The sequence below is a fragment of the Strongylocentrotus purpuratus genome, unplaced genomic scaffold (genome assembly GCF_000002235.5).
Source record: "Strongylocentrotus purpuratus isolate Spur 01 unplaced genomic scaffold, Spur_5.0 spur5_scaffold_5, whole genome shotgun sequence".
NCBI lineage: Eukaryota > Metazoa > Echinodermata > Echinoidea > Camarodonta > Strongylocentrotidae > Strongylocentrotus > Strongylocentrotus purpuratus.
In genome coordinates, this window is record NW_022145611.1 from 20,238,515 (window position 1) to 20,262,850 (window position 24,336).

The 24,336-nt window shown below is 37.2% G+C and overlaps 1 protein-coding gene across 3 annotated transcripts; it reads right to left on the bottom strand.

The window, feature by feature from the left end:
- Positions 1 to 1,321: 1,321 nt before the first annotated feature.
- Positions 1,322 to 23,474, bottom strand: otx (orthodenticle-related protein; the record flags this gene model as incomplete). Of its 3 annotated transcripts, none has more annotated exon segments than NM_001032368.2 (3): positions 1,322 to 3,824; positions 9,862 to 10,013; positions 22,536 to 23,474. In NM_001032368.2, coding segments are annotated over 3 exon segments (888 nt in total). In that variant the 3' UTR covers positions 1,322 to 3,236.
- Positions 23,475 to 24,336: the final 862 nt, after the last annotated feature.

A 24,336-nucleotide genomic window follows, 5' to 3' on the forward strand; every position in this document is an offset into this window, starting at 1 on the left:
GTACATTTTTCGCTTGTCTGATAAACAAAATAATAATGTAGGCCAGACATCTTCCCTTTTGCTTTAGTCTTTCTCTCTTCCCCTTTCCTTGTTTTCTTCGATTCCTTCCTTCCTTTTCCCTTCTACTTCCTTCTTCTCTTCTTAGAAACAAGAATAGTCACGAGCAGATTAATACATATTGTGTCCTATCTTACGTATTAATTTTCACATCTTGCCGAGAAATCTTTCAAAATTAACCATTGTAATTTGATAACCTAGACGAGATACGTTGTGAGTTTTTACTCATCCATGATAATGACGAATAACGATGAAACTGTAAATGAGTGCCTTTGTTTACCATGCGATCTTTCCTTTATTATATCAGAGTGTTTCGTTAATAGTATTTATCTTATCACTCTCCATTATTTCCTGAAATATAGGCAAGCACCTCTTTTCCTTGTCTCTCTTTCGCACCCCTCTACCCTCTCGCTGTCTAATTCTCTCCCCTCCTTATTCTCTCTTCTTCATCTTGCCGTTACCTTCTCCCATTCTCTCTCTCTCTCTCTCTCTCTCTCTCTCTCTCTCTCTCTCTCATTTATTCTCTCCCTCTCTCTCTCTCTCATTTATCTTCCCTCTTTCGCATTTCCATTAACAGTTCTGAAATGTCGTCCTGAAACAATGCCAGGGCCATGAAAACTACTGAGTTGATTGTTACATGTTTATCTACATTTACTTGGGAGATATATTTTTGACTTTCTATGGAGTGATGACGATGGCCTTCGTTAAAATGACTTTTATTAGGTGATTCCATGCAACTTTTCGAGTACGACATAGGACATTTATCCATGTATTTCATCCTAATATGGAAATGTTTTTATATTATCAGTGACTAATGGTTGTTTCTGGTTCACTAACAATATAAAATGTCACATCGGGTTATTTGTTTAGTTATTTATATGGAATCTCCCTTATACCGTGTTTGCATGATTATTCACCCTATCGATCTCTTTCTTTCAGGGACACGTTACATTGCATTCAACAAAGAAAGTCGACTTTTACAGTTGTCACATTTTCCATATAATATCTTCCTTTTCTACACTCTCTCTCTCTCTCTTTCTCCGTCATCCTATTATTTATTTTAATTTCTGTTTGTCTCCCTCTTTACCTCTCGTTCCCGCTTTCAATCGTTTAACTCGTACACACAATGATGTAGGTCAACTATGCATTCTGTTGTTACATCAAAGTTTCTTTGTACTCATTTTTGTATGTATTGATTGTTTTGAATTAATTGTAATAATGAAACAAAATACAACGAAGAAATACAACACATGAATACGTTTAGTATATTTCGTGCAATTTTTAATAATTTTCATTCAACTGTGCATAATGTACCTAACATCGCGTCAGGCTAGAAACAACTGGGGAAAAATAACGAAGATATTCAGATATCTATAAACCTACATACTACATGATTTGTGTCACACTACTTTAAACATGGAATGAACAGAATCAAGAAAAAAATAATGAAGTTGCCCCGTCTAGATATTATTTATTTACACTCAAATGTGAGGCAGAAGAACGAGAATGATACGAAGAAGAAATAACTAAAGTTTCGGAAACAAAATGACGTGACATTTGCAAACACATCATGCGGTTTGTGGTCAAAACGAAGAGAAAAGAATAGAACATAAATATCAGAAGAAACATAATCTACAAAATATTAGAATTCTAAATACTGGATGTGTTAGAGAGATTGCTTTTCACATTGATATTAAATAAGTTAAGCCCCACTTGAAAAAAAAAAATCAAAAATGTATTAGGGCTATTACCACAGTTAAAATCCGCACAATGGGAAATTGGAAGTACAGTACATATATATTTTCAATTTAAAATCGACAGTTCCGTTGATGGTAACTTTTAAACACATTACTTGATGACTTTGTAATTTAAAAAGATTGTTTTCTATACAACATAAACGTTTCATACATTAACAATGACCCTGTATATCCACCCGACTCGGGAGTGTAAATCCAAATGAAAAGAAAAAGAATCTGTGCTAAATATGTTGTTAGCTTAGTTCGACACTTTCATGTGCTGAACGGAACGCTCTTGAGATAGTCTTCGAAAATAATATTGTTGAAGAATAGAAATGCGGGATGCTAGCTTCGACTAAATTCGAACGTTTTTAAGTTCACAACAGAAATTTAAATCAATCGACTAAAAGACATAAAGAAACAAATAAACTTGAGCTGATTCTTCTTAACTAATACGAGTTGATTGCAGTCGACTTCTTTGATTCTCGCAGGAATGTCGGTAACATGATTAAAATTCGCCTCAGGTTGAGCAACATAATAGCCAAAATAATGGAGCAACATTCGATGATAATCGTTCTCACTTTGTCTACTTCTACTGTAATAAATAAATTTATCTAGATTTACATTGCATGATAGATAAATCAGTCATTCTTTTTTTGTCCATTTTCGGTGGGAAGTTTGGTGGTGGTTCATTTTAACAAGGTCCTTTATATCAACCAAACTGAGTTGATATTAGCACTCGGTATGAGAGCTGCGTTCAAGGTCATACATCATTTATCACCGGATTCATTTAAACGATTTGTTGTAATCATTTCGCCCTAAAGTGTATGATTCTGAAGATACTTTATAAAAAACATAATAATGACTAGATGAAACATGATTCGTAGACATACTAGTGACGCTATTTGTCAAATGAGAATACATTCTGATGCAAATGTTCTTTACCAAATTGCAAATTGTATGTATTCATTTGCTGATGACTTGTCAAGTGTTCAACTAATTACCCTCTTTTTCCTGATTATTATTTTGCAAAAGAATAAGACGCAACATGAAATCTCATGAATTGTTCATAATTTTGCAAAGTAAAGAATGAAGGGTGTTTCATTTCAGATTGTCCGAACGGCAATGTCTTGCGTCTCAGATTGGCGCCATAACGAAACTGATGAAAACCATTATTTGGTTATCTCTAGACTGTATCGTATGATTCCTTTCAAAATAAATTGTGATAAATTAAAAGTTTAAAACTGCTTCCTACCAATAACGTCATTGGTCCTTTCATTGTCATGTTCGAGAGTGCACGTCGCAAAACAGCCGGGACAGGCCGCCATTATTACCATGAGTGTCCTTTTTCACATTTCGCAAAAACATGGTGACTGTAGAAAATGTCCCATTGATTTCGATGGAGTCGATGGGGTCGCCTTCTTGAGATAAGCCGTAGGGGGGTTACAACGACTGGAACTTCCATTGCGGCTGTTCTTTGCCGTCGATACACTCTGCACTCGACATGGCGCCCATGGGCATGTGGGCGTGGTGGGGAGGTGGCAGCTGCGAGGCCATGGTGGTCATCGGCCCGTTGTTCATAGCACTCGCTGCCATCTGGTGGTTGATGGAGCCGGGGAATTGCGGCATGTGAGAGAGGTAGTCGAGGCCGGCGCCGAAGTACGGTGATTGGTAGCCCTGCGCTGTGTAGCCTGCAGCAGGCTGTGCGTTGGGCATGGTGTAGGAATGCTGCATACAACTGTTATTACTCATGTTCGCTGCTAAATGATCGCTTGACATGGGTTGAGGGGCTATCGAGGCCGGGCTCCAAATACTGTTGTTATTGGGCATACTCGATGAGACGGATGGCGATGCCTTGAACGGTGGTGTATCGCTTGATGTGGTGGTGGGGGCATCATTCTCACGTGGTGTGGGTGGTGGCGTCTTCTTCTTAGCAGGGCGTGGCTTGTTGGTGGTGTTGTTGCTATTAGGACCGTTCTGTTGCTGTTGCTGCTGTTGCCTGCACTTCGCTCTCCTATTCTTGAACCAGACCTGAAAATAACAAAAATGAAACAGAAAACCAATTGTTAATCACAAAATCTTCACAAATCTGTAACGTCAATGAGACGCGTTTTACTGTGATTTCATCATTTCTGCCAGATTTTATTTCTGACAAATATTATGGAATAGGCCCTATACGACATGTCATGTATTTTGATAAATAATTCTCATCCAAATCCATCTTTACACCATGATCCTTTCTCTCCAATATTATTCATTTACTGAGCATTATTCGCTCACAAGGGTTAATCTGTACACAGCTCTGTGGAGTTGGTTCTACGGAGAGGTCCTTCAACCCTCCCCACTCAATGTAAATAATTACTCAGCACACATACAGGCTAACGCATTAAAGTCCAACCAGGCATTCGGTCTGATCTCCTGCCGAGTTGGTGGGACCAGTTACCGTCAATCCATACGGGCTGGCCCAAACAATCGATCGGTAATGACACTGCACTAGTAGAACCAAGCCAACAAAGCAGACATTATCCACAATTACCGATGACTTGTCACTAAATCGGAGCCGAGAGCACATCCTGGGATTTCATTTTTTTAAACATAAATAACATGAACGAAATGTTCATTATGACCTTTTTGGTTATTCCCTACATCTATATTATTTTACAGTTTCGTAAGGAGTCTTCATAACTTTATCAAAATGGTATAATTTCTATAAATCCTTTAAGAATTCAATTTGGGGAATATTATTTTGATTTAATTGTTGTCAAGAGTGACACATTCTTCGAACATTATTTTCATGAATATTGATCTGTTTGCATGAGGCCATTGTCAAGAAATACTCGACATCGGTGGAATTTTGCACTCTTTCTTGACAATATTGTATTGAGCCTCAAGTTGCTTATCGTATAGAAACGTAATTCTATAATAGATTCTACAGGAAGAAAACGGAAGAAAACGAAAGAAAAGCGCAAACTGGATGAAACGCTCTTTAAGGTTACTCAATTTGCACTAATTCTAAGTAGACAAGAACCGAGCTTGAATAGACGCAGTGCATGTATAAATTTTGTTTTGATGTACTATGTCTGCTCTGTAATTCATTCATTGGGTATTCAAACTATTGCGTGGTTTTGCTCTTTGGTTTGTGCAGTCAAGAGCTGAAGAAAAAAAATGATAAATGGGTAAAGGCAACCACCACTCACTCACTCCATATCAAATTGTTACGTAAGGACGATAGCTTTATTGATTTGAACACAAGCACACATCGAGAGCCAGGCTTGTGTAAAGAGAGCATACTTTGTGTTTGAGAGAACACTTTAGATAGCACTGCGGTTTGCCTATGCATATTCAACCATCGAGAGAGTATAATATGCGTGTGCTGTTGTACGAATTGCTATGAGTAATCCGCCGTGAATACAAACCGTGGTTAACCAAAAGACGGTTGATGGGGAGAAAACTAGAAAAAGGGGGTAATATCTTACACTAATTTGTCTTTGTCAACCATCTGTAAAACTACGAAAATCAAATGGTTTCGGAGTTTTTTTTCTCACAGCTTTCACTGTTTTGATTACGTTATGACAAAATGGGATTGAAAATACATTTTCTTGTAGCCAAGGTAGTGCTCTAAGTTTAGTTGTGTAATATGCGAATTGAAAAAAATATTCGTTTTGTAAGGTATCAGAGAGGCATATTCAAAGAATATTTTGGTTAAAGCAGTCTAACTTACTATGCGTCTTAAATGGATTCGTGTACAACCACGCATTGGGTAAGTATTCATCTCAAGTGTTTCATTTGAAAATTCAATTCTACTCCTCAAGAAGATTATAACAAAATCATATTTAATGTCCATTTCAATTATTATCATATTGTCTTTTTCCCAAGCATGCTAATTCCATTTGACGGCCGACAACAATCGAATTACCCAATCACGACTTAATTAAACATGGACCGTTAAGTATCCCTCCTTCATCATTGCTCACATCAATTCTAATTAGATTCCGTCGCGCCACCCTGTTGTAAGGGGTTAATTCCAAACTCATATGAATATCTATTCTCACTATCCTCCAATGAATACCGAAGGATGTACCTTAAGAGCAAATATTCCAGCGACAAATTACCTGACATGCAATTTTTGATGGAGCATGCATTTAAATCAGTAACTCAAGTGTGTATAGAACAATTAAAGATAGACTTGGTTCAATGCATGAGGACCTTTTAGCCACTTCCTATTAGGCGGATCGCAATACACCTCTAATGATCATCATGATAATAGGTTAGAAAACACTGCTAATTGCATCTCTAATTAACAACTTCTATTTCTTATGCTCTGAGCGGAGAAAGCCTGGCGATACGCCACAGTCGTCTGTTGCTAGGGACATAGCAGCATTTGAACTCAATTACGAGTTAAGATGGAAAATGACGTCTAGTCATTACGGATGTTTTGATCAAACGCTTAATGAGTATACGGATTCCTTTTACATGGTCATTCCAGATATAGAGCTCTTTTATTTAAGGCACTGATATGTCAAATGGTGTAGAACTTCATCTTGATTTCTTGGCTGTTTGTTGCGATTGCTTGTATTTACCAACTTCACCAAAACTATGGCGCTCTAATGGAAGTTTGTTTAGGTTCGACCTCTTTCAACTTCAGCGATCTTTTGTGAGGGGAACTTGTGGAGAATGCCGGTGAAAGTGAGTGGAGAGAGAGAGAGTAAGAACCGTGTTTGTTCGTCAACACGACTCTTTCATTTGGTAAAGGGAAAAAGAAAAGAAAAGAGAGCGATCCCGTGCATTCCCATCCCATTCTGAGAGTGGGGCGTAAGAGTGTCTTCAAGTACATGGACCCCACCCTAATTATTCTTGTTTACCCCCACCACCACCATCACCTTTTCTCAATTAATTATTAATCAAGGTGAAACTTTCTGCTGCTCTAAACTCTCAATTATTCAATAATGGAATTGATAACTAAAAACATAACATGATGGATTATCATTATTGACTTCTAAGCTGGCCGTGCATGTAGTTTTCATTGTATACGTCCTTCAAAAGACTGATATTCTGACCGACTTGAGTATTGTTGTACTATTGCTATTTTGAGGTTCGACCATGTTTTGTTCGCGCTGTCATGGCACTCTCTGCCTCGAAGTCGAAATGGAACGAGAATTGTTTGCGAGGGGAAATGGGAAAGGGGTTTGGGAGAATAACAGGGGAGTTGGGACTCGATTCCTGAGTACAAGTTGAGTGACCGTGAATTAGGCCACGTTTCTGTGCTTTACAAATAAGAGCATCGTTCAAAAACTGGGCTTGTTAAATTACCCCGTGTCGACTTTCTAGGATAAGTTTCAGATGGTAGCGCGTAGTTCAAGTTTGAGTGGCCTTCATTTTTGTGGGCACGTTTCAATGGACCACAGGGTCGCTGTTCCAGATACCTGTCAGAATTTCCCTTCCCTCTTCTTACGAACATCGGGAACGTCGCACAAAACAGGCTGCTGAACAATGGCGGGCTAGTCAGCGACGCACAATACCAATCGAGGTTTCTAATCGAGACTTGGGATTCGGATTTCGGTCAATTACCGTGTTAAAATGGAAGGTAAGGAAAGAAGAACTTGTGGTGGGGTTCACGAGGGTCACCCTGACGCTCTAGCTACCAGAACACATTAACAAGTCATCGTCTCTAGACTCTAACTCACTTCTTACCACACGTTCACACCCCGAGGCACTTCCATAGTGATTTCTTTCTTTTTTCTCTTCTTTCTTTCACCTTCATTCATTTTGAAGCCGACAAAAGACTCGGCGAGAATGAAAAAGGAGCAGAGTAGCGTACACCTGTGCTCTTTGAGACCCCGTAAACCACACGTGGGTCCAAGTCCTGTCTATGTCAGCTAGGAGCCTGCATTCCACTGGTAACGGGCTATGCTAGGGGTACATCAATGGGGGCGACACGCTGGTAGAGGGGTACCTCTGAACATTGAAAGCAGGGCTAATTAGACAAGCCAGCGTGTATTCACGTAGCCTGCCGCCCTAGGCACTGCAATGGTCTTTGAGTGTTTGAATGTAAGATTGGTCTATTGTAAGCCTGCTCCAATCCCCCGCGGCTCAAGCACCCGACTCACAATACTCCTCTATTCTCTTTTTCTTGGTTACACCGACAATCTTGCAAGAACAAGTAGAAACCCGAGAATTCCATTCTCTTTTTCTCCGAGAAAATAGGAGGAAAACAGTAGTGAACCATGCACTTAGTGGAAAGTAGCGAATTATTCCTTTTCCCACAGTAAGGAGATGCCCGAAATATTATGGTGCAAGAAACGGTGGCTTGAAGTCCATCGCACATTACAGCCATGGATGAAAAACAAAGTGTAGATTACGTGTAAGTGTAGGTGTAATCCTCAGAAGCGAGTTCTCTCGCGGACGTACCGATCGGGGGATTAGCATGGTAAATCTGCATGTACATAGTCAAACGGTTTGCACAAAGGCATACAAGGTATTAACGATTATTCACTACTTCTAATACTGCATATCAAAACAAATGCCGAGACTGCGCGTGTTTTTTGTATGAAAACCAATCTTACAACTTGCTTTGATATGTTCCGCCAGTAGGGTGAAAGAAAAGAGGCTGGTTCACGAAACAAGTCACACTCGACCACAAATGTCAAATTTTTTGTTGAATGTCAATACTGCGACGACTAATAGTTTTCGTAATATTCACAGAAGGCGCGGCGGAGAAAGACAGTTCATCAAAGAACAAAGACAAAAAGAGGTATCCAAAATAATTATTCCAGACCTGGTTGCTTTGATAATGATATACAGGACCCTTGAGTTCACCAATGATTCCATTTTAAACTGTCACTTATAATTGATGGTAACTATTCTATCTTGAAATAAGAATACGAATCATTCAATCAAGGTCCCTAATTGACCCTCAGGTTAGCTATATCAAGAGGAGAGAAGACTTAACGATGGAAATGTCGTGTGCTACCCGTTATGTATCATAAGTAGTGCTCATTTTATGAACTCTCTTCCATTTTAGTATGTTTACACTTAACAGAAATTAATTGAATCTAATAATAACTTTTTAAAAGTTCATCTAAGGATGTCTCTGTTGTTTCACATCTTGCAAAAATAAAGATTATGCGACCTTTTTTGTATTAGTCTGTTGTAACTCTCATTAGCCGTGTTTGTGGTAAAAATAAATGTTTGCCGTATCTTTTTTTCTTTTATGTTGTAGCTTTTAATTCTATATTTTGAAGTTCAGTAATTAGAATATGTTTATCGTGTATATACATCGTGTCAAATGGTACTGGTAGTCAGCAAGAACAAATTAAAAATATATATATATATTTGAGTTGTAAGACCTTGGAAACAACATTGCCATAGACATAGTTTAACTGTTTCAATTTATTAACATTCTATTTCAAACATTTCCCCAATATTTTTTGTTATTAATGTATATTGAATTCGGAGAATGCTTCGTACTCAAAAGGGGTATCACAATTAAAATGACCTTCATGAAAGAAATGCTCATATTTTTTTCTTTAGACAGTCAGACGTACGGTTCTGAAATAGATGTTTGTTCTTTACTTAGAATGAGATGCAGCATTGAAACATAACCAGGCAAGTTCGAGGTTGAAAATGCTTGGAACAAAAAACTTTATGACGTCATTTACTATACTCCTAGACGAAGAGAGATATATATATATATTGCAGTGTGAATAATAGTGTTGATGCAAGTTATATTCATAGTTTCTCGCAGACGTGCTTTTAGGTGTTTTACACATGCTTTTTACTATGTTTTCATAATTGTGCAGATAAAGGATATTTTCGTTCAAGTTTTTTTGTTTTGAATTGTTATTTCTGTTGCTTTAGCTTGTTGTATATATTCTGTCTTATAGTGAATCCGACCTGTTAAATTCTGGTGTATGATAGCTGGTGTTTAATGCTTATAAAGCTAGTTTGGTGGTAACGCATTGTTGCTATAAAGGGGAAACTTGGTTTATTAACAACATTAAGGCATAGATGAATGAGGAAGTGGGTGAATGATGGGGTGGGCGTAGCTAGGTGTGGGATATCAACTCACCTGTACTCTCGACTCTGGTAGATTAATCTTCATAGCAACCTCCTCCCTCATGAAGATATCAGGGTACCTGGTCCTGCTGAACAAGGTCTCGAGGACGTCGAGCTGGGCTCGTGTAAAGGTCGTTCTTTCTCGCCGCTGTTTCCGAGGTGGATCTAGACAGAGGAGGAGAAACGATAAGAATGTTAATTAAGATGTTTCGCGGACCTTGGTCAAGTTGAAGATCTAAATGGCTGACTTAAATAGTCTTCTAAATCCATCATAATGCTAATGGGACTCAGTTGGAGACGTGCATCAAAGTATAGTAGTGGTATTGCAATACGAGATCGAGATTTAGAGAGAGAAAAGGGAGAGAGAGAGAGAGAGAGAAACCAAGCATATATATTTTAAAAAATTGCTACAAGAGTATTTTGTACTATTTACGCACATTTTGTTTATTTTTACCAGCTATCAATAAATGGAAGTATAATGCAGCATGCAAAGTAATATCATTTGTGATTCTGTCTCTATCCCTATAATTTTCACCTAATAATCTTGTATTGTCCTATCGATTATTTTTTTATTTACTACTAATTACATGTGGCCATGATCTCTAAACACTGCGATTTTCAACTTTTAAATAGCATTGATTTTCAAATTAAGATAAATCAGGTAAAGAAGAAAGACAGACAAAAATTGGACCTTATAGACACTCTGCGGACAGGGGAGCTTGAAGTAAACATGTAAATATATTATTTCCAATCACAGCTAAATAGTATCTGCTTTTTTAATTCATATCACAAAAATACTGCTGAAAATCCAATCAGACCATCATATCGGTTATTGTATCGCCGTTATCGTAGACGACATTTTGTTATGAAAAAATGACATCAATATGCGTTTTCTAGCTCACTGGATCTTAACTATAATAGTGACGTCACATCATTGTAATGCAAACATGTTCATATCGTTCATTGTGCGAGTCACCACCAGCCGCTTAAACATGAATTCACTTACAATTAAAGCTGGTAGATAAAATGACATGACTATTTCCGACGCCCTAACTGGTCAGATGTTCACATTCGTTTTGGCTGCATGCAGCTCAACGTTCAATGGTAATTAGATAATTGGAAATGAAATTGGGGGTAGAAGGCGAGACAAAAGAGAGCTTTTGAAAGAGAGGTAAGTGGATCTTGTGATCCGACCAAGTCTGACAAAGCATGGTGTGTTTGTAGTTGATGTAGAGGTGCAAGTTCAATGTCACAGAGACGAGGGTAATACCGGGCTAGCACCCGGGTAGTTTGCCTCTCCCTTTGGCTCTATAAACCTCGGGGATCATACCAAACTTACAATAGCCACGCGTGATCATATCACAAAACAGAAATTCGCCCCGTCAAGGAAAAAAAGAAAGAAAGAAAACACAAGCGTCTATTTAATAGTTGGCTATCATAAAATGAAACATTCAATAATGAAATGAATTGGGAGTTTGTGGGCGGCGGCAGCCTAAAAGGGGCCACCTTTAGCCCCGGTCTATTGTGGGTGTGATAGAGGGAGAAGAACAGCGTTCGGGGTTTTCTAAGAGAGACCGACCGAGTGCCGATAGGGTACAGACCTATCAGATATCCCACATCAATGGAGCTGCATGGCCAAGACAAACTTGAGAGTTTGTGCTTCGTAGAATGGTCCTTTAGAACACCGGATAATTGGCCTCTTTTTGAGCGGTGCAAATTGGGACGATGCCTGGCCCATGCAGCCATAACACCCGAGCTGGGCTGACCCGTAGTCTAAGCAAGTGGCCAGAATTATAACGATTACCCAAATATGAATGAAATATATTAAATGCATGAATAGTATCCCATGTTAGAAACAAAATCGGATGTGCCTAATACCTAGCAAGACAGGCTTAGGAAATATTCAGAATGATTTATGGTGTCTTTGAAGTTGTGAATAGATACAAAGAACTCCGCCGCAAAAGCTTCCGTATTTATGGCACTGTTATGATTTGGCGGTACTCCAGTGTGTAGAAATTATTCACGTGAATGGTATCAGCGCTTTTAATGATAATTGGTTAGGAGCGAGATAAAATCGGGAAATCTGTCACAGAAAATTCGTCATAAATATCAACACTCAGATTGATTTATTGTGCGAGTCAGATAGAGTTGAGATTGAGAAACGCTTTGAGGTTGGTCTTTGAATGTCCTCTCGTGTTTCGAACCACTTTATGTCTGTTTTAGAGAATTAGCAGTTATAGTGATATTGTTGAGGTAGTATTCCACATATCCTACCGTTATAATTATATAGAAATCACACTTAACTAAAATATAATAAACTGCATTTTCATTAAGGTTAACAGAAGGTTAAAATGATGTTAAAATCGCTCTCATTAATATAGTCATCGATTTACATGACTGACTTGTTCCTCAGCACTCAATTTCTTTAAAAAAATGTAGTCTCATATTGGTCATTAAAAGTTTACTGCCTTTATTTAGTTTAGATCAAGGGACCTGTCCCTTTCAAGAAGAGAAGGAAAACAAAAATATACCGAGAAATTTGTCCCCCCAACACACACACTACCATCACCTTCTCGCCGAGCAAGTCTTGGGCTAGCCGATTTTTTAAAACAAATCCTGGATCTGTCCCTGGATGTAAATTGGGCTTTTTACAAGATCGTAAAAGATTCGTTATATTTTAGTTTAATGAATCGTCATTGTTGAAAGATAATCATGCTCACATAACTTTATAGTTATTATTTCTTTTTTTTAACAAAATGGCTTGTAATAAAACAACAAAGTTCACAAAATTGCGTCAAAGTAAAAAGCTGATTTGCTCAAAGCAAATTACATAAAACTTCATAAAATTTGCTTGTCTCTATTTGCCAGAGATATGAGTATAGTATATGATAATAATCACTGATCATCTCTCGACATTCGAAACTGAATATCAGTTCTTGAGAGTTTATATGTGAAGTGTTATCCTATACTAAAGATTTAATTTTAATTTTTTTTAAAGTCATTATCGTTCTAAGTATTATGACCGAGGTCAATCATATCACCTTTTGTATGACTGCAAACGCCTTCAAGAAGATATATACTTGTTTAAGTCCTTTTAATCGAGATTACTAGTACGCAACATCGTCTTTCGGGCGGAGACGGTAAAGGTCGGTCCCTGACGTGAATAATCATGTCTGATTAATACACGAACGTGCACAGTGTATTAGTAAGGGTTTAAACTTTACTAAGACCATCGAATCAGTAGCAAAATACATCAACTATAACTAGTTCGGTATGACAAACGTCTCGCTCATGCTTATGAATGTAGTCAGTAAAGAACAATTGTATGCTGTCGCCTAAAACATAACTATATCATACACCAGCTTTGATTTGTATCACAGAAATTAACTCATGATGAGATCTTATTAATAAATAGAACTTAACTTTGCAGATGGCTTTCACAAAAATATCAATATGTTCAAAACGAACTCTTTAGAGGGCAAACATCCCAACGCCAGCGCTTTTTCTTACCGACGCCATTCGAATGCGGCCTTTCACTGGTCATTGGGCCAAGGACCTGGGGCTGGAACATGGGGTGCTGTTGGGTTGGTGGAAGGTGGCGATCAGGTGCTGGTAAGGCCCCCTCTCCATACATGGGGTTGCTGTAGGCATACGGGTAAGGGTAAAGGTGCATCGGGTATGGTACCCTAGCCCCACCTGGCGGTTCCATGTGTGATGGTACCGGTGATCGACCGGTGTCGCCGCAGTCGATGGTCAACCTTGGCGGCGACGACGACATCCCCAACCGCTCCAGCTTCACGGGCTTGACGTCCAAATTCTTGGAATCCTGTGGAGAATGTGATTCCATCTTGATTTCACGACTAGCAAGATCAGAAAGTGCTTCCATGTTTACAAGTTAAAAGTAGAGTGTATGGTGAAGCAATCAATGGCCAGCAGAGGAGATACCAGTTCTTAGTCCAGCTGATAACGCTGTTCAATGTCGGATCGACGCTGCGGAGAATGCGATTTGTGAGAGTGTGTAATCATGTACCACTGCTTGACCGGTGCTGTTGATCACTCTGAGTAATGGTACCGAAGCATCCTTCCGTGAATAGACCTTACAAAATCCTGCTATTCGAATGAACACGTGATGAGTCCATTCAACTCATTCACCCTGGCCAGTGAGTATTCGCGGAAAACAAAACTCCTACACGACCCATTGTCCGTCCACAACAGACATGGTGGCGGACAAAGCGCTTTCTTCTCGCATTCCTACGAAATGATAAACAAAAGATCGACCCGCATCTTGGAAGGGCAGTGGTTCTTCCCAATCAAAAGACTCACCATTCACACCTCGTTCCGTGGGCTGGCATAATCTTACGCCTACAATATCGATCAAACAATGGCATTAGAATGTGACTACACACATCCTGCTATGTTATCTCATAGACCAATATCATGTCCATCTCTGCTAAACATTGAACAAACGTACAGACATTAAACCTCTTTAGTATATCATCGCAGTGCCGACACCATAAAACGTTTATAAATTTTTTATTGCTGTTGATACAGACAGATTTAGAAGCAAATGCCCGTGGGAACATGTTGTTTTTCTGAATAATGTTTGCTTTACTTCTTTTCAAATGGTCATTCACCTGTGGCTGACAGGAAGAGGGTATAGCTATTTAAAATATAGAGAGATAAAAAGGAGAGGGTAACTTCCTTTGATCGACCCTCTTTACATGTCTAGTATATATTATGAGCTGCAGTACAAAATGGAGGCATACAAATCTTAAAAATAAATCTTGGATTTCAAAAGCTTTTAAAACTTCAAGACGGTTTACTAAATTAGTCGGAAGAGAAAGGAGAACACATCAATTTTGTGCCAAAGATCTTCATCAAAATAATGATAAATAAATTAGACGATAATTGATTTCCTATCATCATAAAGCTATAAATATCACAAGGTTTTCACACTCTGAGACATTTAAATCCTCTGAAATATCGATAGCACACTTTTGATTATTTGTCTCTATAATTGAAAAGAAATTAAGGTAAAGAAAAGCTTTCTGGTCGACTCTGGTGTCGTATCCCCCCTGTAATCTGGCACTTATATTTATCTTTCAATTATACATATTTAGGTCGGCCACTCATAACTCCTTTCTCAACTCTGGCTGATACCTGCCAAGCAGCTTTTATATTGTTGTACTAATGTATGTACATTGTATTCTATTCTTTTATGTGACAATGTTTAGTTCTATGAATGTCTTTTATATTTTTGCAATTGCTTTGTTGAAATAAATTTGAAATGATCAATTGATTGATTAATTGATATCTTATGTCCCAAAAAGGGTTTTTGTGTGTTTGTTATTCAAAGAGAAACAACAACTATTTGTAAAGCATATTTATAGTAAGATAGATTATTAGACATTAATGTAATTGTTGATAATGTTCAGTAATTTCTTTCTCTTGGTTTTGACACATCGTCAATTCCGAAGTATGATCTTGAGAAGCTAAACACTAACAAATAATACGCCTTACCTTTGCTTTGGAACTAAGGAAATCTAAAAGAGAGACTTCTTCGTATACACAAACAACGAGTGTAATAATCCATAAAATAAAATATTTTTCCTGTATTATTAGGTATAAATTCAGTGTTCTTAATCACTTATTTGAATTTTTTTTTCATCAGTTGATTATTGTCTAATTACAGTCAACAAAAACAAGACATGTTTCGAAAGGAGCAAATTATCATGTGAACTGAGCATTAAATTAGTATTTGTATTAACTCCAATGTCAACATTTGTCATGGATATCTGCCCATTTTATTTGTCAGTTAAGTAATCACACAATTTGCATTATTCCGTTTTACATAAATTATCTTTGAACAAGTCGCACTTTGGCTAGAGGTCGAGCAAGGAGAGATCTCTTCGTGTCCATCTACATGTCGACCCATCTCCTCAAGGATCACAGAAGTGAAATCGCAGATGACACCGTTTACCAGGTATCTTGTTCTTGCGTCAACTGTGTGAGTTATCTCCCGTTCTATCATGCTCCCTGGGGGCTCTTGCATATCCACTCCTCCTCCTTGAAATCCCCTCTCAACTCGAGGGCCGTTACCGTCTGCGAGGACGTGTCGCTTCCCGCGCTTTCATCATGCACGGTGCGTGTCGACATCGAAACCTGGCTGCACGGCCGAGTCGCATCCTGGCCGATGACGTGCGGTATCTCGATACCAGGAGGGGCTACACACTTCATCATTCTGTGTCAGATCTGGCTACCTCTCCCAGTGGGAACGCCCTCATCTGAAGTGAGATGACACCCGAATCCTCCTTAGAGGGGGATGTCAAGAAGGGTGTCGTCTGGAAAGATATCATCCATCTCGCATTCTTGATATTAATAGTAGGGACGGATATCAATCAATCCCCTTCTCGATAAACTATCTATCCCCTGTTTGGTTTTTGTGTAAATTTATCATAATGACAATAGGAAGTTCGAAATTTATAATTACTATTTCAGAAGAATTGATTCCTGGATCCGGCGTTTGTTTATTAGTAAAACACGATGTTCAATGTTCCAGGAAAAGACCGCGTGATGGCGTCACCGGATACAAAACATTAGAAGAGTCGGCACTATTACTGTGTCATCAGGACAAAAATCAAAAACTTACACAATCTTGCAGGGATTCCAAAATATATATCTGGACTATATTCGTATATAACCAAAGAGAGCAAATAGCGTGATCAAAGACTGTTTTTCTTGAAAACAGTAGAACCTTCAACTTCAAGGGATTCATGCTATCAAGCCTTTTTTTGATCAACTTCAAGGGATTCATGCTATCAAATCTTTTTTTTTTATATAATAACGACAAGTTATGTTTCATAAGCAGCGTATTTTATGCAGTCATTGAACTTTCAGTTAATGTATAGTCACTCTATTTATTTTGTATTTAATATCATTATCAAGCCTACATGACTTGTACAAGCGTGTTTGTCTTTTGTTAGTGATTCAAAACGAATGAACAGTAGTACTATTACTTTCAATAATCTACATTCATTGAGTTAAGCAGGGATAGAAAGGAGCTGGTTCTAAATACAAACCTCCGTTACTTGGAGCTGATGACAGATCAGGCAGATCAAACCAATGTTAATCCGACTTAGGACATGGAATGAGATCAGATTAGAAAGCTCATAATCGCCATCATGAGATTAAAGTTCTCTAATCTTGACGCGTGCATTCGATATAACGTGTCGATTTTATAACGATTAGAGCGGTTAAACTAATCTCACTCGTTTCGATTATTTGTATATAGTGTAACCTGGCTCCGTTAAAATCGTGGTTCAGACACCTTTTAAATATAGTTATGTGAATTATGTCCATAATTGTTGGACTTTATTAATTATTAAACGCAATGATAAGACAGTGAAAGGGATACATGTATATCTTTCAACCATCTTCGAATTAAGGAATTACCAGGTCCAATATTAAAGATACGAACTATAAAAACACCATCGAACTGATGCGAACAATGTATCTCCGCATCTCGTTACAAACGCATTTTTTTCTCTTTAACAAAATTGTAAACAATCAAAATAGTTTTCTTTATAAGTTGTTCTATTTATAGTAAACTTATAAATAATTAGTGAAAAAATGCGGATTTATCGCCCGAAAAATTCCGAAAACATTTTTTACCACATCGTTTTACATACAAATACGTGTATCCTAAATACTTCACCAAATCAAAATAATGACACTATGACTCATAAGAACTCATTCTTTTATATTCAGAGAGAAATGAAGTCAAAATAATTAATTGCTGAAAATAGTCATGACCCTTTTTTCTTCCTATTGACCCGTTTGAAATCTAGACAAGTTTCGTTTTTCTTAAGACATTATGTAAAGGTTCTCAGTCAATTTCGTCATAAGAATGTCATTGTAAATGCAGAAGACCTAAATAAAGAGTGTATTCTACTAACAGTACTGTTATCGATGTCAAATATTTTATCTCAACATCACTTCTTTGATATAGGTCATTGGAACAAACATTTAAATTTTGATCGCTCCCGTCTTTATGGATATTTTCTTTTTTAACTTCGTGATGACACGTGAACTTGAAAAACATCGAAAATCTTTGACACATGTATGGATTAATCCATTTCCCATACGTTTACACTGTATATAAACATTGATTTAAATTTCCGTTTGAAGTGTAATTAGAGTTGCTTTGCTGATACGATACTCCGGATTATATCTTGAAAGAATCAACTCACTTTTTATCGGTAAAACATCTCTCATCAAGAAACTTATTCTGATTATAAATTATAAAGTGTAAGATATAAACTGCATGAAGCTTTGGAAATTAACTTCCCGTTAATCTTCTTTCAAAAGCAATTTGAGATTTTCACGAACTTATTCTTAAGTAAGCTTAAAAATTGTATCATTTTGTATGTCACAGGCATTGGACCGATTGGAATAATTCATCGAATTATAGCATGAATACTGAAAAGAAAATGGCGTTTCAATAAAATTAATTAGTAAGGTAATATTAGTGATACGTAATTGAGTCGCATTTACTGATGAAGCACCAACTGACGTATGGCTATATATTTATGTTTCAAGCAGGTCACAAGCTAATTTCCATTTATTTAAAATATGTATAAAGTTGAATGAATATTTTAAAAAAAATTATCATGACAATTTCCCACTGATCTAATATCTTTCGGCTAATATTTACTAAACTTTGCTCTTCATCGTTCATGATTATTTGTAAATATGGCTTTTTTCCGTCAAAGGTAATGGTTTCCCCAGCTATTGTAACTTATCAAGCTCTGACGTTGATTTTCTTTTAAAATAAAGATTCTCTTGAGTCATTTAAAACAAATACTTAAAAAGATTCGAATATCAACGGTCTTGTTGAATTAATTTGAACGCATGTTTGTTTGTCAGGGGGTTGTTGATTTACATTTTTAATACGAACAATAAATGTTATTTGACTTCGATTGCAGGACACTACTCTTCTCCTCTATTACAGTGGGAGTCGTGTTGTTAAAATAATTGCTCCTATCAGATCGATGCTCCACGATATTTCCAACTGCGGCCAAAGGACACAGCTACACTTCAACAAAGCTACGAGATTCATGAGGGAGGTACAGATAACTTTCATTTTAAGAGATTGCAAAGGATCTTTTGTGACTCCACATGGTGCACTGCGGGTGAAAGGGGTGGTGAAGAAGGCAATGTGGATCGATATTTGGTGAATAGGGGTGCAGAGATGGCTTATGTCACGGTATGGCGTTGGTTGATTAGTACTCGACCATCCTGGTTTAAGAGTTATTCTTTACCTCACTCGTCACAATACCTTCCCTTCTGTCCCCTGGACCCCAACCTCAAACCCACCGTTCTATATATTTGGCCCCGAACAAATCGATTTTTTCTTCTGTTTGTCGAGTTTTTAACGATGGGGTGTTCCGTAATGGGACGGTATGGCCCTGGACTATAATTTAAAGAGGAACAAAAGAATGCATGCATGTGGGCGATTACTATTCTTCTTGAAGATGGTATAAGGTATAGAGAGAACAAGAGACAGGACCAAGCACTGATGCCATTGCCCCTGTATTCTTTCGTGATGATGTGAGAGAATGTTTACGGAAACAATGGCCCTTATCCAGGACTTAGCATTAGTACCAGAAAACAAGTTTAGCTCCAGGTGGCATTCCAATAAATATAAATTGATTGAATTAGTAATAGCTTTGATTGCCGTCTTTAAAAAGATCACTGCGATTGTGTTTATAGTAATTTATAACACAATTTCATGAAGCTTTTTTTTAGATATTGACCATCAACAAAAAATAAATCATAAGTCAGACAAATGTAATATACAGTTGTCGTATAAGTAGTACATGTATTAGAAGAAGTAGTTGTAGTAGTATAGTACTATTAGTATAGTAGTAGAAGTAGTGGTAGCAGAGGTAGTAGTAGTAGTAGTAGTAGTAGCAGAAGTAGTAGTATAGTACTACTAATAGTAGTAGTAGTAGTAGTACTTATAGTAAAAATCACATAGCAGTTAAATCAAAGGTACAAGAATTAAAACTGAACTCGTTTGTTCCATAATAATCTTATTAACGTTTATCATAAGGAAACAGTGATTATATTGACACACATTCACTGATGTAAAAATAATGATAAGAAATCATACCAAAGATATTAGCAAACTGCTTCACTCGCCCATAGCGTTTGCTGGCATTTATACCTATGTTTACGTTGCCTTGTGATGACTGCATCCGATCACTCGTTAAAAAAGCTTATATTTTTAACAACTAGATTAATAAGTTAATTTAAAGTCTTGACTATCAAAACCATGAGATGAGATAGCAAAACCAATGAAATTAAGACGAGGAACAACTGTAAAATATGTAGATTAATTATTTCCACTATGAAATATATAACGCGGAAGCAAATTAACGAACGGAGATTATGGAAATTTCAAATAAGCATAATAAGAGGGCAGTAAGTTTAATTAGCGTCAATTTCTTGTCTAAGGGTTGATGTAAATAGGAGGAAAATAAATTTAACACCTTGATTTAATATTCATTGTTTCCGAAATGAAATTAGAGCTTCAAATACTTTATTTCTTCCAAATCTATTTTTGACTTATTTTTATGATTAAAGATTCTAAGCTACAGGCATACAGGAACTAGCAAGAATAAAGACAACAATAATGATTTAACAACATACAAAATTATATTTTAAGGATGAACAAAACATTAGAATAATTTGTAATGTTGCCTCTTTTAACCACCATCTACGTTAGACTTTAAATGGATTCTAAGATTTTTAATTTTAAGAAAATACTCATAGAAATCCTACTCCTGACGATAAGAAGAAAAGAAAAACTAAATTTTACACTAAGTTTAAATATGTATGTCTGCCACTGATCTTAAGCAATTGTACTATCTATTAAACAAATATGACTTATCAAGTTGGAATGTAGTAGCATTAACACATTTTCTTATAAATATAATTGTGAGGTATTTTGCCAGAATATATTCAGATCGGGCTATTTTAAGCGGTTTCTTCAAAATGTAAGATGCTCATCGACAAACATCAATTAGACAACATAGTATCAATATCTCATCGATACTACGCCCATTGGATTAAACTCATAGATAATTTCTATCACTAATCTAGTAGTTCGATCACTTAAAATCTCCCAAAGATCTACCGCAATTCGTGGAGGAGTTTATAGCGTGCTCCGCCGAACTAGATGTCCTTCTATACACCTTACAGACTTTAAGCGTCTTAATGTTAATGATTTGAATCAACACAAGATGCTATATGTACACAGCAGTGCATTGCTTCTTGTAGATACCGATGTAGATCTTCATCACAAACAAAATTGTGGGAACTGCCCTAATTCACGATCATCTATTTTATTGACTATATGTTTATCAGATACATTTTAAAATCAATTGTTAACCTTCAGGATATACCCTACACGGGAACCTCGCTTCACAGGCTTTTTACACACTATAGAAAGAGTTGGATTAAAATAGTACGTGCATGTTTCTTGGTTATATTGGGTAAGATGTACCCGAAATTGGCTAGTATATACCCAATAATGGTTATAATATTATCAAACATACATGCATGCTCCATTTTTATTAATAGGTATATTTTGTCCAATGTTTTTCTTTTATTTGTGAGAGTGCACCTTCTTCCATGTATGATTCCACTATGCTTTAAAATTAATCTCATTTTCCTGTAAATATCTTTTAACTGCTCTAAAAATTGTTTTAAAAAAACGAATGGCAATATGTATGCTGAACCATTGAATTCAAAATTGAACTGAATTAAAAATCATTTAAACAGATTATTCGTGTCTGATTGCGTTTGGAAAAACTCTAGTTAATTTTAAAAAAAATGTCCAGACATGATTAGTAATGGAAAGTTCCTAACTTTCCAATGGTAATTATTATAATTATCGTCGTTGTACTATCCTCACGGAACACCATGTACCTGTCATATAACTTATCAATGGTCTTATTCCAATGTAGCAGGGTGACACAATGCAATAATACCGTTAATTATTTAATTAGTAATATACCATGAATACATACTTACTCCCTAAGAGTTATTTCACTACAGAGGTGCCGCTGTCATTGACACTACTTTAGTTTTATCGTCACTCTTGCCAACACTTCCACAACTATTTCACATAGGATAATTCTCAATGCAGATATAGATATATGTTTTTTCATATATGCAGATATTTAATCTAGATAAACATTATCTCGTTGAAATCTTAAACGATTCATAAATACCATAACATGAACTAACCGCAGTGCATTTTGTTTGGTTCCAATACCCGCATGATACGTAAATGTTATCGCTTCATTACTGAATATATAATTTTATAAATAATTTAATCTAGTTCACTTGTTCAAATATTTCTGATTTTAAGTATTCATATAGTCGAAATAATGATTCTTGTACATAAGCGATGTGTAATTTTGTAAAAGAAATTGAAAGATGATAGGCCTATATATGCCAATTGTGCTTGCGCTCTTCGTACTAGTAGTAAAATTAAAAGTAAACTTTACTGTCGTGTAAATCCTATGATATTTATAATAAGAGTAGACATTTAGTCTATATTTGGGAAGGGGGGATACAAAATTCCCAGAAGGAACAAATTAAGAGAGTATGACTTACTTGTATATGACATAGCGGGATGCATGAGCTCAACGTTCGGCGACGCCAGCGATCGCCCGTTGACGGAGTACGGAGAGCCGAGTGCGTTCATCTTGTTCTGAAGGTGGTGGTGATGTTGGGGCGGTACGGGCGGAATGGTGTAAGCCATGCTCGCTACCGGGAAGGTCCGGGGACCTCCTGTCAAGGCAGAATGATCCAGCTTGGCGGAGGTAGGGTCGAACCGCCTCACGAACTGAAAGATAGGATAAGATTCCGTGATGAGAACACTCTGTCAATGTCGGGTCCCAAAGCTGCTCTACCGTCACCGATTCAATTAGAGATCATAGGAAGATAGAATTTATCTTCGTTAAAATGTATCAGTACTGATTCTCGAAGTGGTGAAAAAATTTAGTTTAGAATGCTCTTCTAGGGCTGTTATTCACAATATTTCACTCTCTAGATATCTCACTATGTTGATTTTTGGTTGAAGTTAGAAGTTTAGGAGATGTTCTTATTAAGAGATATGCGTGTCCAATTACAAAGCAAGTCTTACTTAAATCAAAAGTAGACAAGAAGTGCAGAAATGTTCCAGCGACGTTCCTAAACAAAATGCCAATGAACGGCAAGTATGATAGGATAATCTGACGATAATTAAGCGATGTTCAATAGACGTTATGAGATTACTCGTTAAGCGCACATATTCGGATTAAGTCAGGTATTAATATTAGCGGACAGTCGGAGAGGAAAATCGGGTTTGTGCTGGCCAAGCGGCGAGTACCGGTCAAGTCTGATGCCCGAAGCTCTCAGCGTTTATACATACCACCGCCTGACAGAAATTGACGGTAAAAATCCCGAACAGAGGAGAGAGAGAGAGAGATAGAGATAAGTTTAGTGAATATGACGACGTCACGCTTTGAGAAGTACAAGAGCCATTCTTTGACCGGCTTCCTTTCATTCTCACTGGGTTCCTATTGGCCAATCACAGACGGTCTCACAGTGTTTGGTCACGTGACTCATATCTGCCAATACTGATGATGCTAAGTGTTTTGTGCGGTGCATGGTTTTTTCCCTTCTCAGCGAGCTCTATCGGCCTAATGGCGTTGGAGTACGACCACCAGTAGAAGGGTAAGACTCGAAATACCTCCTCTATTTTTTAAAGAGCGGATGCTAACGCGATTGAAACACTCAATCCGCTGATCTTCGAATTCGTATGTTTTCCTATTCTCCCAATGACTCGTTCTTGGAGCTAATTACAATAAGGTCTCATTGAAATCAGTAGACATGATGTCCAGAAGATGCGTTCAAAGAGAAAGAAAATAAATCATTGGCGTCAGTCTGGGCAGGTTTCCTCCAGACCAGAACTCTCTTGACTTGGACCCCATCTTAAGACTTCTAACTTAGATCCTTATAGTAAAGTTGTACCTTGGTGTACTCAATACCCCGAGGTAATTTCCGAAAACCATCATATTCCCTGATAGCATGCATTATCTATTTTCCTCAGGGGACAAAACAACCTTTACTACTTTAAGTTTTAGTATACTCTATACAAATTCATACGTTGAGATGATTCAGCTATGGAGAAGGAAAAAAAGAATGATGTCTGTCACATAGGACTGTAAGTGAAGACCTCTAAAGTCTTGAACAGTTTTTTTTTACACCCAGCTTCACTTCCTGTTTACCATGACTCTGTTTTTCTGAACTTGAATACCATCTCCATAACGTCATTCATCTTGACTAACATTGAAAGGAAACCAGTCAATCTTCGCCAATGTAGCTATACATTATTTGATGTCAGTAAATATGCCGTTGTCTAAAATCTCTT